The sequence below is a fragment of the Trachemys scripta genome, chromosome 14, assembly GCF_013100865.1.
Source record: "Trachemys scripta elegans isolate TJP31775 chromosome 14, CAS_Tse_1.0, whole genome shotgun sequence".
NCBI classification, from domain to species: Eukaryota; Metazoa; Chordata; order Testudines; family Emydidae; genus Trachemys; species Trachemys scripta.
This window is the reverse complement of record NC_048311.1, coordinates 99,000-112,004: the sequence shown is the minus strand read 5'-3', so window position 1 is coordinate 112,004 and position 13,005 is coordinate 99,000. Positions and strand designations below refer to the sequence as shown.

Sequence of the window (13,005 nt, the reverse complement as noted above, 5' to 3'; positions counted from 1 at the left end):
ATTGGCACAGGTGTAGCTGAGATGGGAATGGGAGGAGCAGGGGGAAGGGGAGGAGCAGGGGGTAGGGCCCTGTGGCAAGGGGTGGGCTGGGGGCCCCTAATGGTCTTTGTGCCCAGGGCCCCAATAAATCTTAATTTGCCTGTGCCATGAGTGGGCAGCAATAGAAGGAACTCTACAAGGTGACTCTCATGCCACTATTTCCTTGGCCACATGGAAACAAAGAGGATAAGTGCCTACAACTGCTACCACCTGAGGAATCTATTTGGTTGAGCTCAAGTGGCAGAACCGTGTGCTTGGATATTGTTTCTGAGACTTCAGTTTCCTGCAGTGACCAATTACGTTTGCAGACACATCCTGAAATTATAGAAGGATATTTTAAAGTTTAGTTCGAATGTAAAGAGGCATGTTTTATTAACTTCATCACACAGGAAAAAAAGCCTTTTTATTAATTTCATATGTATTGCTAATGATCTAAGCTGATGTGCTGTGGGAGAAGGAGGCAGGTCATGGTCCATTGGCATGTGAATGTTCTGCAAAAATGAGCCCCTTCCCCTCCCCATGGGGCTGAGACTCAGAGACCCTCGGGAGTATGGGGCTCCCTGATTTTAGAGCTGTAGAAGGACTTTTGCTGCTCTCAGGATTCTGTCCATGTCCTTTGGGTTATGTCCCGTAATTGTCTCACTAGATCAGAGGTTGTGGTGATAGATGGTCAGTCATGGCTGACCTGTCTCCTTCCTGACATGCTGTTCATCATTCGGGGGTTCAGAATCCCAGCCCATGTCTGCAGTTCCCTGGGGTGAAGAGAGGGTTCAGGACAATTCCCTCCCTCTCTCCAATAATCTGTGCACATGGGAGAGAAGGGTTGATTCCCCAAGGGCCCTCCTTTATCTCTGGGTCTCCCTAGGGAGGAGCCAGTGGCTCTTCTCAGGGCCATCTCCTGGGTCTCACAGGGATTAGAGGTTCTCGCTCCCCAAGGCAGTCTGGTGCCCTGTGGTTGGTGCTTAACAGAACGTGAGGGGCCTGCGTTGGAGCCTCACTAATGGCCATGGCTTGTGTGTGTTACAGGGATCCATCGCTACATGGCACAAAGGGGATCCCCTGGGTGGGTGAGTCAATGCAGGATTGTGCCTCAAGGGATCCAGCCACTGTTTCCCTGGCTGATCTCCGAGTGTCTGAGAAGGGAGCTGCTGGGTCAGTGAGTGGGGAAGGACATTCCTAGCTATTGCCTGACCAGATACCAGCTGGAGTCCCAGCCCCCTGTGGGAGCACAGAAAGGGTGTGGGGGTTTCCCAGCACCATCGGGAGTTAGGAAGCAGAACAGCCCTGTTTTGGGCATTGGATCGGGGATACAGTGAGATCCTATCCTGCGGTGCATTACTGCACCCTGCAAAAGGCTGGAGGTAACATCAATGGGGCAGAGAGTGGGACCTGAGACCTCCACTGGGGCCACTATAGGGTGATACCATCCCAGCCCCAGGATTTGGAGTCTGGCTCTGTGCAATCTGCCAAAGGCTTGTGCCCTGTTGCTTTTAGGTCTTTGGAGAGATACTCTCTGAGGGGCAGAGAAGATCCTTCCTGCAGGTGGTGCTGCTGGCCATCTACAACCCCCTGCTGTCCGTCAGCCAGGCTAGGCTGGTCCCAGCCTTCTCCATCCTGGGGGAAGCTGCCTAGCTGATGGGGACAAGGTGAGAGGCTGGATTAGGCTCAGGAGATTGGGGGTGGGACTCAGGGCTTCTCACCTCTAGGCCCTGGAAAGTCATTCCTGTACCATCGCCATTCGGTGTCCCGGAAGCCACAAGGCAAATGAGTCAGAGCAGGTGCCGTGGCTAGAAGTGAATTCAACTCCATGAGCAGGATGGACTAAGGGCCTGAATTGCAGAGATGCCACAGCCACCAAAACTCCAGTTCCAGTCAGTGCTGTCGGCGCTCCCTCAACACCTCTGTAAACCTGGCCTTCAGTGAGGAGCCAAAACCTCAACCTGCTAAGAGAAGGAAGGGGAACAGCTATAGTCAGGTATATCACCATGCGACTGCTCAGTGCCTCTGGCCAGCTCCCTTGGCTTGACAGAGCTGCAGAGATCAGGGTGCAGTGAGAAGAGATGAGAACAAGCTGGGGACATAGTAGAATGGCAGGTAGGACCCCTTCCTCCCAGAGGACAGTCCATGGCCTTTCCATGGGGAAGCCCTTCCTTCCCTCCATATTGTGTGCTTTGGTGCGTGGACACTGCCCAGCCATCAATCTCAATGAGGTCTGTGATTCATCCACTCCTTAGAACCTCTCCCTTTCTTACGGATAAGGAAGCAACAGGAAACTGTTTTGGGGAGCTGTAACTCAGAAAACCCTTTGCCCAATGACTCCAGATTTGGATCACTATCACTATCCCGTGCCCCCTGGAGGCACACCAAACTTCAAAGCAATCTCAGTGACCAGATTTTAGAGCACTTACAAGGTTTAAGCTTCAAAGCATATAAAATGGCTGGAATGGGAAGTCTCCAGCTGTTTCTCTGTACTGGTGCATGCAGACTGTAAAAAGTGAACATTGTGTTAAATACAGTTTGGGTCCCCCAAAGATAGAGTGAATAAACTCGACAAACTGAGACATTTTTGACCCTCATCACATCAATAGTTTGAGCTCTAGCACTCAAAAACCCACAACAAAAACCCACAAAAAGCCCACCTAGAAAAACCCTTTTTATCTCCACAACCCCTAGCTCAAATGACTTTTTGAAAAGAAAATTCTATTTTTTCCTGGCTTATATCTCCATAACCCTTAGCTCAAATGACTCCTAATTCAGTTTACTAATCCTACCCTGCACCTTCCCGAAGCACACCAATTTTCAAAGGAATCTGACTAAGCATGTCAATGTTAGAGGCCTTACAATGCCGACTTTTAAATGGTAGTCACAACGCAACTTTAACCATATTATAATATTTCTTAGTTCGTTTACTGGCTGAGTACCCATCTCTCAGATTTCTGTTTATTAACCATGATCTCAGAACATTCCATGAGCATTAAAATGGGATTGTGCTGTTAAACAATGAGAACACTGATAGAGGAATAAGCATCAAAGTAGGCACCACAGTATAGACATTCAACTCACATAAACTGGCACAGCTCCATAGCACTATGCCAATTTACACCAGCTGGGGATCTAGCCCTTCATATTTCTTCAGTCTCCCTGACATACCCACAACGAGTGTGAATTAAACATTATCAAAATGCCATGCAGCATTTCACCGACAGCCTAATGAGCCTTCTATTATAGTCTTGCCTGCGGTAAGAAAAAAATGTAATTGCTAAGAAAGAAAGAAAGAAAGAAGGTTAGGCCATTCATCCCAATAGAAGTGAAAGCTCAGACATAGAAAATCTTAGCACCAGTGAATTCCTCCAAAGTTCTGTCCCTAGTGGGGATAGCTCAGTGGGTTTGAGCATTGGCCTGCTAAACCCAGGGTTGTGAGTTCAATCCTTGAGGGGGCCATCTAGGGATCTGGGGCAAAATCAGTACTTGGTCCTGCTAGTGAAGGCAGGGGGCTGGACTTGATGACCTTTCAAGGTCCCTTCCAGTTCTAGGAGATGGGATGGGATGGGATGGGAATCGCTCCTTACCATTAAAAGTTATACACTTGCAATTAATCCCATGGAACAAAGAACTAAGGAAGTGCAAATGGGTTCAGAATTGTTCTCTCATTGGTTTAAATTCACAGGCAAAGAATATGGATTGGAAACTATGTAACAGGCTAGATCCCCAGCTGGTGTAAATCAGCCATTGCTCCATTGAAATCAAAGAGCCAGATCCCCAGTTGGCAAAAATAGCCCTAGCTACAGGAGTGTGGACGTGGTTCTTAGTTTTTAGTGTTTGCTTTTGGTACCTCTTAATGACCTAATTCAATCAGCCCAGCCAGACTGAGCTGTGGGTTCCCCTAGTGGCTGTACTCCAAGAGCTGCTGATACAATGCAGGAGAAAGGGGAGGGGGGAAATCTCTGCTCACCCAGAGGTAACTATGTGGAGTTAATGAAGGAACAGGCTATTTCAGGCCTGCTGAACTTCTGGTGCCACTAGTCTCTTAGCGATTGTAGGTCACGTCTGTGCTATAAATATATATTTGATTCTGCAACCCCTTTGGGACACCCTTTGAGTCTCAGCCCTCCCTTATTTTTAGCCCAGGGTCCTTCCATGGATGCTGCCATTGTGTGAGATCCAGGGAGGGTGCTGTTCCCTGAGGTTAGGTCCAGCTAGTGCAGGTTGTCAGGGTGGTTTGCTTCAGAGGTGAGATCAGAGCTGCGTTCAGAACCCTGGAGACCGGATTCGGCTATTTAGCCCCAGAACAGGGACATCCTAGGTTGTGACCATGTCTGGTGCCTACACAAACCAGGATCAGCTCTAGAGCTGGGAGGGGCTTTCAGTCTCCGATCCCATTTAGTCCATCACCTCTCAGACAACCCTGCCCAAAGAGGGCAGCAGAGAGCACATATCCGTGGAGTGGATCCCTGTTTGCTAGGAACTGCAGAGGGACCCAGCAAGTCAGGAAACAGTTTCTGGCTAATATAGTGATGGGGGAATGATAGATAGGATTATTTGGACATTATCTCTCTAGCAGAAGAAGATCAAATGCATCACAAGTTGGGAAAAATTCTACAAAGACCAGCACAGTAAGTTTCCTATTTCAATTAAATATGTTAGGGTATTGATATACAGGGGACATGAGAGAACATAAATATGCATGACAATTGGAACTCATGAAGAGTTTTACTATCAATTTAATCAAATACCTAGCACCAGTCAGACTTATTTTTTGGTTTATATTTCAGCAGCAAAAATGGATTGTTCATAGAAATTGTGAAAATCCAATCATGTTCCATTGTGGCAACTGAGAAGAAAACAATTTTAACTAAAAGCTGTTGAAAACTGAAAAAAAAAATAGCCTCTGTTGTCCTTGGAAAAACAAAATATATATCGAGGATAGCAGAGACTTTCCATGAAAAAGTGTTCAATTGAAAACCCAATTTGCCTTTAAAATAATTAAAGTAGAAAATGTCTGTCTACCTAGAATTAGAAACTTAGCTTTGTACCAGGGTAGGGAACATTATTTTTTTCCTCTAAGACCACAATTTCAAACCCATTCCCTCTATTACAACTGTTTCAAAGGGATAGCTCCAGGATGGTTAAACTGAGTAAAGCAAAGTTGATAGCCCACAGAATATATTTTAAGCATCATGATGCTAAAAGGCAGAGTTGAAGCCCCCAGACAAAACCTTTCCATCTTGACCCTGCTCAAGGACAGACAGAAGGTCAATAGGATTAGAACCCAGATCGGCTGCTCTAGCACCATTTCCTCTGTTCTATATTGCTGCCACTTAAATGGCAGTGCTGTTGAGAGGTGCACAGAACATACACATAATACGACACACCACCCTAAAAGCTTCCAGTCCTAATGGACAAGGCAGAGAAAGGGAGGGAGGTGAAACAGAGGCACGGGGGGGGGGGAGTGACTGGCCCAAGGTCACCCGGCAGGTCAGTGGCAGAAACAAGAACATAATCTAAGTCTCCTGACTGCCACTGACCTGCACAGCACAGACATAAAGTCACAGAGGGAAACAACACAACCTAGCAGAAACTGAGCGACGCTCCTAGCCCAGCATCACACAGAGATGGAAGTGCAGCTAGAATTGGTGCCATGAATCAATCTCTAAATAGGTAGAAAGCCATCTATATGGAGGAATCATCACAGATGAGCTGCCACGTAGGAAGCTGGGTGAGTCAATGTCGTATTTCTCTGGAAAGTGGGAATCAGGTTGTGTTGTCATTTTAGTATGTTAGTTTCATGTCCAAGTTGGGGGGTTGCTGTTTGTCACAATGGGGAACCATCTTTGCTGGAATTGTTGGATTTGGATTGTACTTTTTTCCATCCTTCATACTGCATTTTATCTAGGGCCAGATCCTCAGATGGTGTAAACTGACCCAGCTCTATTGACTTTAAGTGAAATAATCCAGTTTTCACTAATGTGATAATGCACCTGATTAGTGCTCTGGCTGATGGGTGAGGAGCACTCGTGACTCCTCATCAATGGAAGTGATGAGTGCTGTGCACCTTTGATATTCACATTTTGAGATATTACAGAGAGAGAATCAGGATCAATTTCTCTGTCATTCTAATCCTTACCATTGCCCTTCTCCTTCCCTCCACAGACATCACATGATATACTGAGGAAGAAAATGTCCAACCGAACCACCGTGACCGAGTTCCTTCTCCTGGAATTCTCTGACATTCGGGAGCTGCAGATTTTACACTTCATGGTGTTTCTAGTGATTTACCTGGCAGCCCTGGTGGGGAATCTTCTCATCATCACAGTTGTTCTCCTCCACCACCATCTTCACACCCCCATGTACTTCTTCCTGATGAATTTGTCCATCCTAGACATCGGCTCCATCTCTGTCACTGTCCCCAAATCCATGGCCAATTCCCTCATGAACATCAGGTCAATTTCTTACTCTGGATGTGTCGCCCAAGTTTTTCTCTTTGTCTTTTTTGTTTCAGCAGATCTTGCTTTATTGACCGTCATGGCGTATGACCGATACGTCGCCATCTGCCAACCCCTGCACTATGAGAGAGTGATGAACAGAAGAGCTTGTATCCAAATGGCAGCTGGTGTCTGGATCAGTGTTTTTCTCTACTCTGCACTCCACACTGGGAACACATTTGCAATAACCTTCTGTGGAGGCAATATGGTGGATCAGTTCTTCTGTGAAATCCCCCAGCTCCTCAAGCTCGCCTGCTCGGACACATACCTCAGTGAAACTGGGGCTATTGCCTTTAGTGTGTGCTTAGCCTCAAGCTGCTTTGTTTTAATAATTGTGTCATATGTTCACATCTTTACCATGGTGCTGAGAATCCCTGCTGAGCAGGGCCAGCATAAAGCCTTCTCCACCTGCCTCCCTCACCTCACCGTGGTGTCGTTGTTCTTTTGCACTGCTAACTTTGCCTACATTCATCCCACCTCCAGCTCAACTTCAGGTCTGGATCTCGTGGTGGCTGTTCTCTATTCCGTGCTGCCAGCAGTGATGAATCCGATCATCTACAGCATAAGGAACAAGGAGATCAAAGCTGCATTGAGGAAACTGATTGCGTGGAGGTTATTCACCAAAAATAAACTGTCCATGTTTTCCCTTTGATTGTGATTTCATCCTGTTGCTTTATAAATCTAACCCTCTGATGACATTATTGTCTCTATGAGAACATGCTTTGCCATTTGCTTATGCAGAAGGGTGTATTTAGACAGGTAAACATGCAGACAAACACCACTTCAGTCAGTGGAGTTACTGTAGATTTACCCCAGTGTAAATAAGACGAGATTCTACCTATCTATCTATCGTGTTTTTTGTACTGCCACCCATCACCACACTATCCGAGCACCTTCCACTCAAATGAATAGCCATAATCAAGTTCCCAGCGGACCTCATGAAGTCTCTGTGTCTTTGGGGGGGGAAGGGCATAAACTCTTCTTGGGGTGCCATAGCTTTTGGCTAATTGTTTGCTTGTGTAACAGAGTGGGGTATGATGGTGTCAAACTGTGAACTCTGTTGTAGTATGTGTAGAAATATTGGCACGGTGAGAGCACAAGTCTGGCCTGGCTCAATGGCAGCCTGTTGTGCCGCTTTCCAGACAGCTGCCCTGCCTGGGAAAGGTGTTTGATACCTCCTTGGAGGAACTCATTGAGAGCCATCAAGTCTAGAGTCTGGGGCCATCGAGTTTTCTTGTCCTTCGACTACTTGCCCACCACCAGGGAAAAACAATTTTTCTATACAGGGGGCCCATGGGCATGAATGTCGGAGATGGAAGTTCACAGTTTGAACCCCTGGCGCCGAGACGGGGGCCTACTGAACAGTGCTGTTCTGTTCTGTGCAGAGAGGGGCCGACCATGCCCACACGTAGGAAAGACTAAACCTGTGTTTCTCGCCTTCCTGTCACATTCTTCTTAAAGAGGTTCAATCAGGATCCCAGAGTGATCATAGTCTAGGTGAAGTTCTGGCAGAGTGTGTGTAAGTGACCTGGGGCCTTGGGGAAACTCAGATACGGTTTTGAGCTCTAAGGCAGCTGGACAGTGGCCTCCCACTGCCAAAGGAAGGGCATTAGATCAGAGGTCTGAGCTGGGGAATGCTTCCTAGAGCCCCAGAGCTAGAAACAATGACGAGAATATGCAGTTACCTTGGAAGTACATGGCACCCAGTGATTGGGTCCACTTTCCTGAGATGAGTGACTGTACAACTGGGTACCGGGCCAGATTGTAACGGCTAGCTCGTCTGGCTATTGTTTTGTTTTATCAGTTGGTCAATTTGGTTTTAGGATTTTGGTTTGTTTTCTTTGGGTGGGGGGGAATGATTGGGGGTTTCAGTAATTTGTCATGTATTCGGGAGGGCAATGTGTTATCGCTTTGTCTGGGTTTTCTGAGAGAGCTGAAGGTTTGCTTCCCACAAAGATGAAGGGATGGAAAAGAGTTTCTGTAGCTGTCTGGATGATTGAGTTCTTGTTGCAATGACTATTTTTAACATGCCTAGAGCCCGAGATAGGCTTCTTTTTTATTAATGTAAATGTAAATAAATAAATAACATCTGTGTCATTCTTGCTGTGGTGCGAAGGCCCTTTTGAAGAGAAACTTATTCCAGTGTTTCCTAAAGAAGAACTGACTCTGGATAATGAGGCCATATTTGGATCCCATTGAAGTCACTGGGATAAAGCCACTTACTTCAAAGGGGTCAGCACTTGGCCAGCAGCCAGTATACACAGGGATCCAAATGTTGCTAAAGGCAGCCTGGAGAAAGCGAATGGGACAGAGATGTAAGGGTGAGATTCCCATCTCAGCTACACCTGTGCCAATGAAGAGTAGCTCCATTGACATCAAGGGTTTAATACTGATGAGGTTCTGGCTCAATGTCTCTGGGCTCAATTCAGTGGTAACATAAACACTGGTGTAAGTTACTTGTCTGGGGTCATTTTGTTCTAACCTTGATGTAAATGGAAAAGTGCCGTCACTTGCACTGATCTGGCATTCCATGCAGCATCCCATGTCGATCTGCTCACAAGCTGAGAAAAGAGAACAGAATTTGGTTGATTTATTTATTATTCCTTCTCTGTAGATTGTTGTGCAGACTATGTATATGATAGATAAAAGAGGAGTATGTGATTAGACAGACAGAGTGATGGGACCGTTCCTTGTCCTAATACACAAGCTAATTATGTCATAATGATAGATTTCTGTTTATGAATTAGTTTATGCTAATTATTGTGCCTCTTTTCCTGCCATGACTGTCTATGTCCAGATCATGATTTTCTTGTAAGTATTCTTTATTAAACACTATTCACCAAATCATGTCTATGAATATTTCTCTTACTCCACAGCTCATTAACAAGCACCTCATTGGATGTACTCGGTGTGTGAATTTAAAGCTCTTTCATGTGGATACATTTTCAACACGCTGTTTCTTTTCTTTGACTGGATAAACTGAAGAATTAGAAAGCTTAAAAATGAAGAGGCCAATTCTCAGCTGGTGTAAATTGTTATAGTGTCATTGAAGCCAATAATGCTATGAGAATTTATATCATCGGAGGATCCATGCTGAACACTAATGATTATGAATTCAACCCTCCCCCCCACCCCACCCCCTTGACTATCCTGTACAAAGGCCCTGGTTCAGGAAATCACTTCGGGATGTGCTTAACTTTAACCAGGTTAGTAGTCCCTTGAAAGCTTAAAGTTAAACTCATGCCTAAGCACTTTGCTGGATTAGGATCCGGGTTACAGCCAAAGGCTGCATGTAACAGGGTCTTACCCAAAATGCTTTCACACCCGGTCACTGCCTCAATTCCTCTCCTTCCCCAGTCAAATATCCCACTGCAATTGGTGTGTTGGAACATAACATAAGAACATAAGAATGGCTGTACCAGGTCAGACCAAAGGTTCATTTAGCCCAATATCTTGTCTACGGACTGTGGCCAATGCCAGGTGCCCCAGAGGGAGTGAACCTAACAGGCAATGATCAAGTGATCTCTCTCCTGCCATCCATCTCCACCCTCTGACAAACAGAGCCTAGGGACACCATTCCTTACCCATCCTGGCTAACAGCCATTAATGGACTTAATCACCATGAATTTATCCAGTTCTCTTTTAAACACTGTTATAGTCCTAGCCTTCACAACCTCCTCAGGTAAGGAGTTCCACAAGTTGACTGTGCGCTGTGTGAAGAAGAACTTCCTTGTACTTGTTTTAAAACTGCTGCCTATTAATTTCATTTGGTGACCCCTAGTTCTTGTATTATGGGAATAAGTAAATAACTTTTCCTTATCCACTATCTCCACATCACTCATGATTTTATATACCTCTATCATATCCCCCCTTAGTCTCCTCTTTTCCAAGCTGAAGAGTCCTAGCCTCTTTAATCTCTCCTCATATGGGACCCATTCCAAACCCCTAATCATTTTATTTGCCCTTTTCTGAACCTTTTCTAGTGCCAGTATAAATGGAATTATTCTCTCCTCTGCGGTTTGGTTTATTAACACCGAATAACAGTTAAAAGCTGGAATCTCGGGGCTGCCTTCTCCAGGCTCACCAGGCCATTATGACCCTCCTGGGCTCCTAAGTCCCTCTGATGGGTTCTGTTCCTGTCCAGGGGTGCAGGTCCCTCCAGCCGGGCCTCCCCTCCGGCTGTCTTGGAGATCTTCTTCCCAAGTCCTCCCTGACCCTGGGTCCCCTTTGTATCCCCTGCAGGAGTCTCCTGATCCCTGAAATTCTTCTAACCTTTACTCTTGAATCAGGGCATCAGGCCCAGCCCTCTCTGCTCCTCAGATGTCTGAACAGTGGAGCTCTGCCAGACCCATCCCAGACACATGGCCCCTCCAGACAGACCTCCCCTAGGTCTGTTCTACCAACTGGTGCCCCTCACTCTGATGGATCAGGCTCCCTCCCATGTCTGGTCACTGACCTAACCCAGCCCCAACCCAAACCCTCACCTGGGATCAGATGACAAGGCGCAGATGTGGATGAGCCCATCTCCCCTTAAAGGGCCAGCCCACCCTGAGGCACTGAGATTTTCAACTGGGCCTAAGGTATTTAGGCACCTGACTTCTATTCACTTTCACTGGGAGATCAGCACCTAACTCCCTTTTGTGCCTTTGAAAATCCCATCTCTGTTCCTTAAATGTCCATAAACATTCCTGTCTGCATTGGTGGAATATTCACACAGGGCCCATGCACTCAGCTGAATCAAATCCCTGAAAAAGTAACATTGCTATTCACACAGGGACGACTTTGCTGTATTCACTCAGCTGTTCCAATGACGCAGGCTGGAGCTCACTCCAGCTTCCGGCAGAGATAAATAACAGGGTAGCTCACAGGAAGAGCTGGTTAGAAATTTTCCGATGACACAGACTTTTGTCCAATATTTCCGATTCATAGAACCCAGAGATTCACAGAAACATCTTGGGTTCCATGAACTTCCAGAGAAGGAAAGGCAGGCTGGCAATGAAGATGGGCTGCTGGGGACCCAGGTATCCCAGAGTATGTGGCTCTGGGGCAGCTACCTTGTCAGGGCTTCCAGGCTCCCTGCCATGGAGCTGGGAGACTGAAAGCACTGGGAGCCCTGTCTGTAACCGGGGTTCAGCTCCGGCTCTGCAGCAGGGAGCCTGGGAGCCCTGAGAACCCTGGCTCGAGGCAGGGCTGTCAGGGCTTGCAAGCTCCCTACCTTGAAGCTGGGAGCCTGGGATTCCTGGGATGAGCTCCCAGGGTCCGTGGCTCTAGGGCAATTTCAGCTTGTGGACTGCAGCTGGGATTCTGGGACCTCGTTTGTCAGATACTTTAGACTCCCCCACTGATGAATGGAGCGGAGGGAAAGATCAGCAGTGACAACATTGACTGAGAAAGTATGTAGTGCCAGCGTCCATGTTGTCAGGAAGCTCAGCACCTAAGTCCAGGCTGCAGGGACACCCCATCCTTGTTTGAGATCCACAGCTGGGAGCCCCTCTCCTGGAGTCAGCTGGCTTAGGCACCTTAAGCCATTTCCTGCCAGAAGGAATCAGGCCAGGGGAAGCCTCCCTTTTCACCCATAGCCAGTGGTTAGGGCACTCCCTGGGATGTGGGAGAGCCCCGTTCAATTCCCCTCTGCCTGATGAGGAGATGGGATTTGAACTGGGCTCTGCCACCCCTTAGCTGGGTGGCTTAACCACTGGACGAGGGGCGACTCTGACACACTGGTCTCTGCAGCTGGTCTGTGTGCAGCTGACTTGGTATTTCACTGCCAGGGAGAAGAAGATGGGACGACGTCCATTCTCTGAGGGCTTCCAGGACTCACCCCATGGAGCCCTGCCCAGCTCAGACCCAGGCTTCTCTGCCCTGTGTATTTCCGCAGTGTCAGCAAACTGAAGGGAGAGCAAAGATGCAGAAGCACCAAGGCTGAGTGGGCTGAACTCGGTTGTTGGAGGCAGGATCCCTAGGTGCTAACCCCAGGCATGGGGAGAAGACACAAATTTTTCCTACACATTGAGCAAGTGTCCCCGTCGTTATCTGTAGATCTCTCCTGTGCATGTGGCCTGTACTCTATATTCACGATCTCTGGTGTATCTACCACACAGCAAGCACCAATCCCGCAGGCTGCCTCACCACAAGTGTGCAACATACAGAGGGGTAAAGGCAGAGAACGGACATGTCTGAGGACACAGTGGCTTAAACCTGACCCTGGCCTGGACCGTGATCTGGAGACTCTTAGCTCTTCTATCTCTCTCGTGCTGCTGGGCAGGAGTAGCTATGGGGCTGCAGCCTTCCATTAATATTGGATCAGGGCTCCTCCCATTCCCTATGTTGCTTCTGTCCTCATGCCTTGTGCTGATCCCTGTGACCGCTCACACCTGCCTTGGACAGGGGCAGGTCCTGCTGCTGAGCTGAAGTCACCTGCCTGACCCACAACAGGGACTGGAACATCTGCAGCAGAACAGCTGAATACACTGCACTGTAGCCT

The 13,005-nt window shown here is 47.4% G+C and overlaps 1 protein-coding gene across 1 annotated transcript; it reads left to right on the top strand.

The window, feature by feature from the left end:
• The first annotated feature begins 6,216 nt into the window (after positions 1 to 6,216).
• Positions 6,217 to 7,173, top strand: LOC117887656 (olfactory receptor 14A16-like). Its single transcript, XM_034790317.1, has one exon. It carries the CDS (start codon positions 6,217 to 6,219, stop codon positions 7,171 to 7,173), a length of 957 nt encoding a protein of 318 aa, XP_034646208.1.
• The last annotated feature ends 5,832 nt before the right edge of the window (positions 7,174 to 13,005 follow it).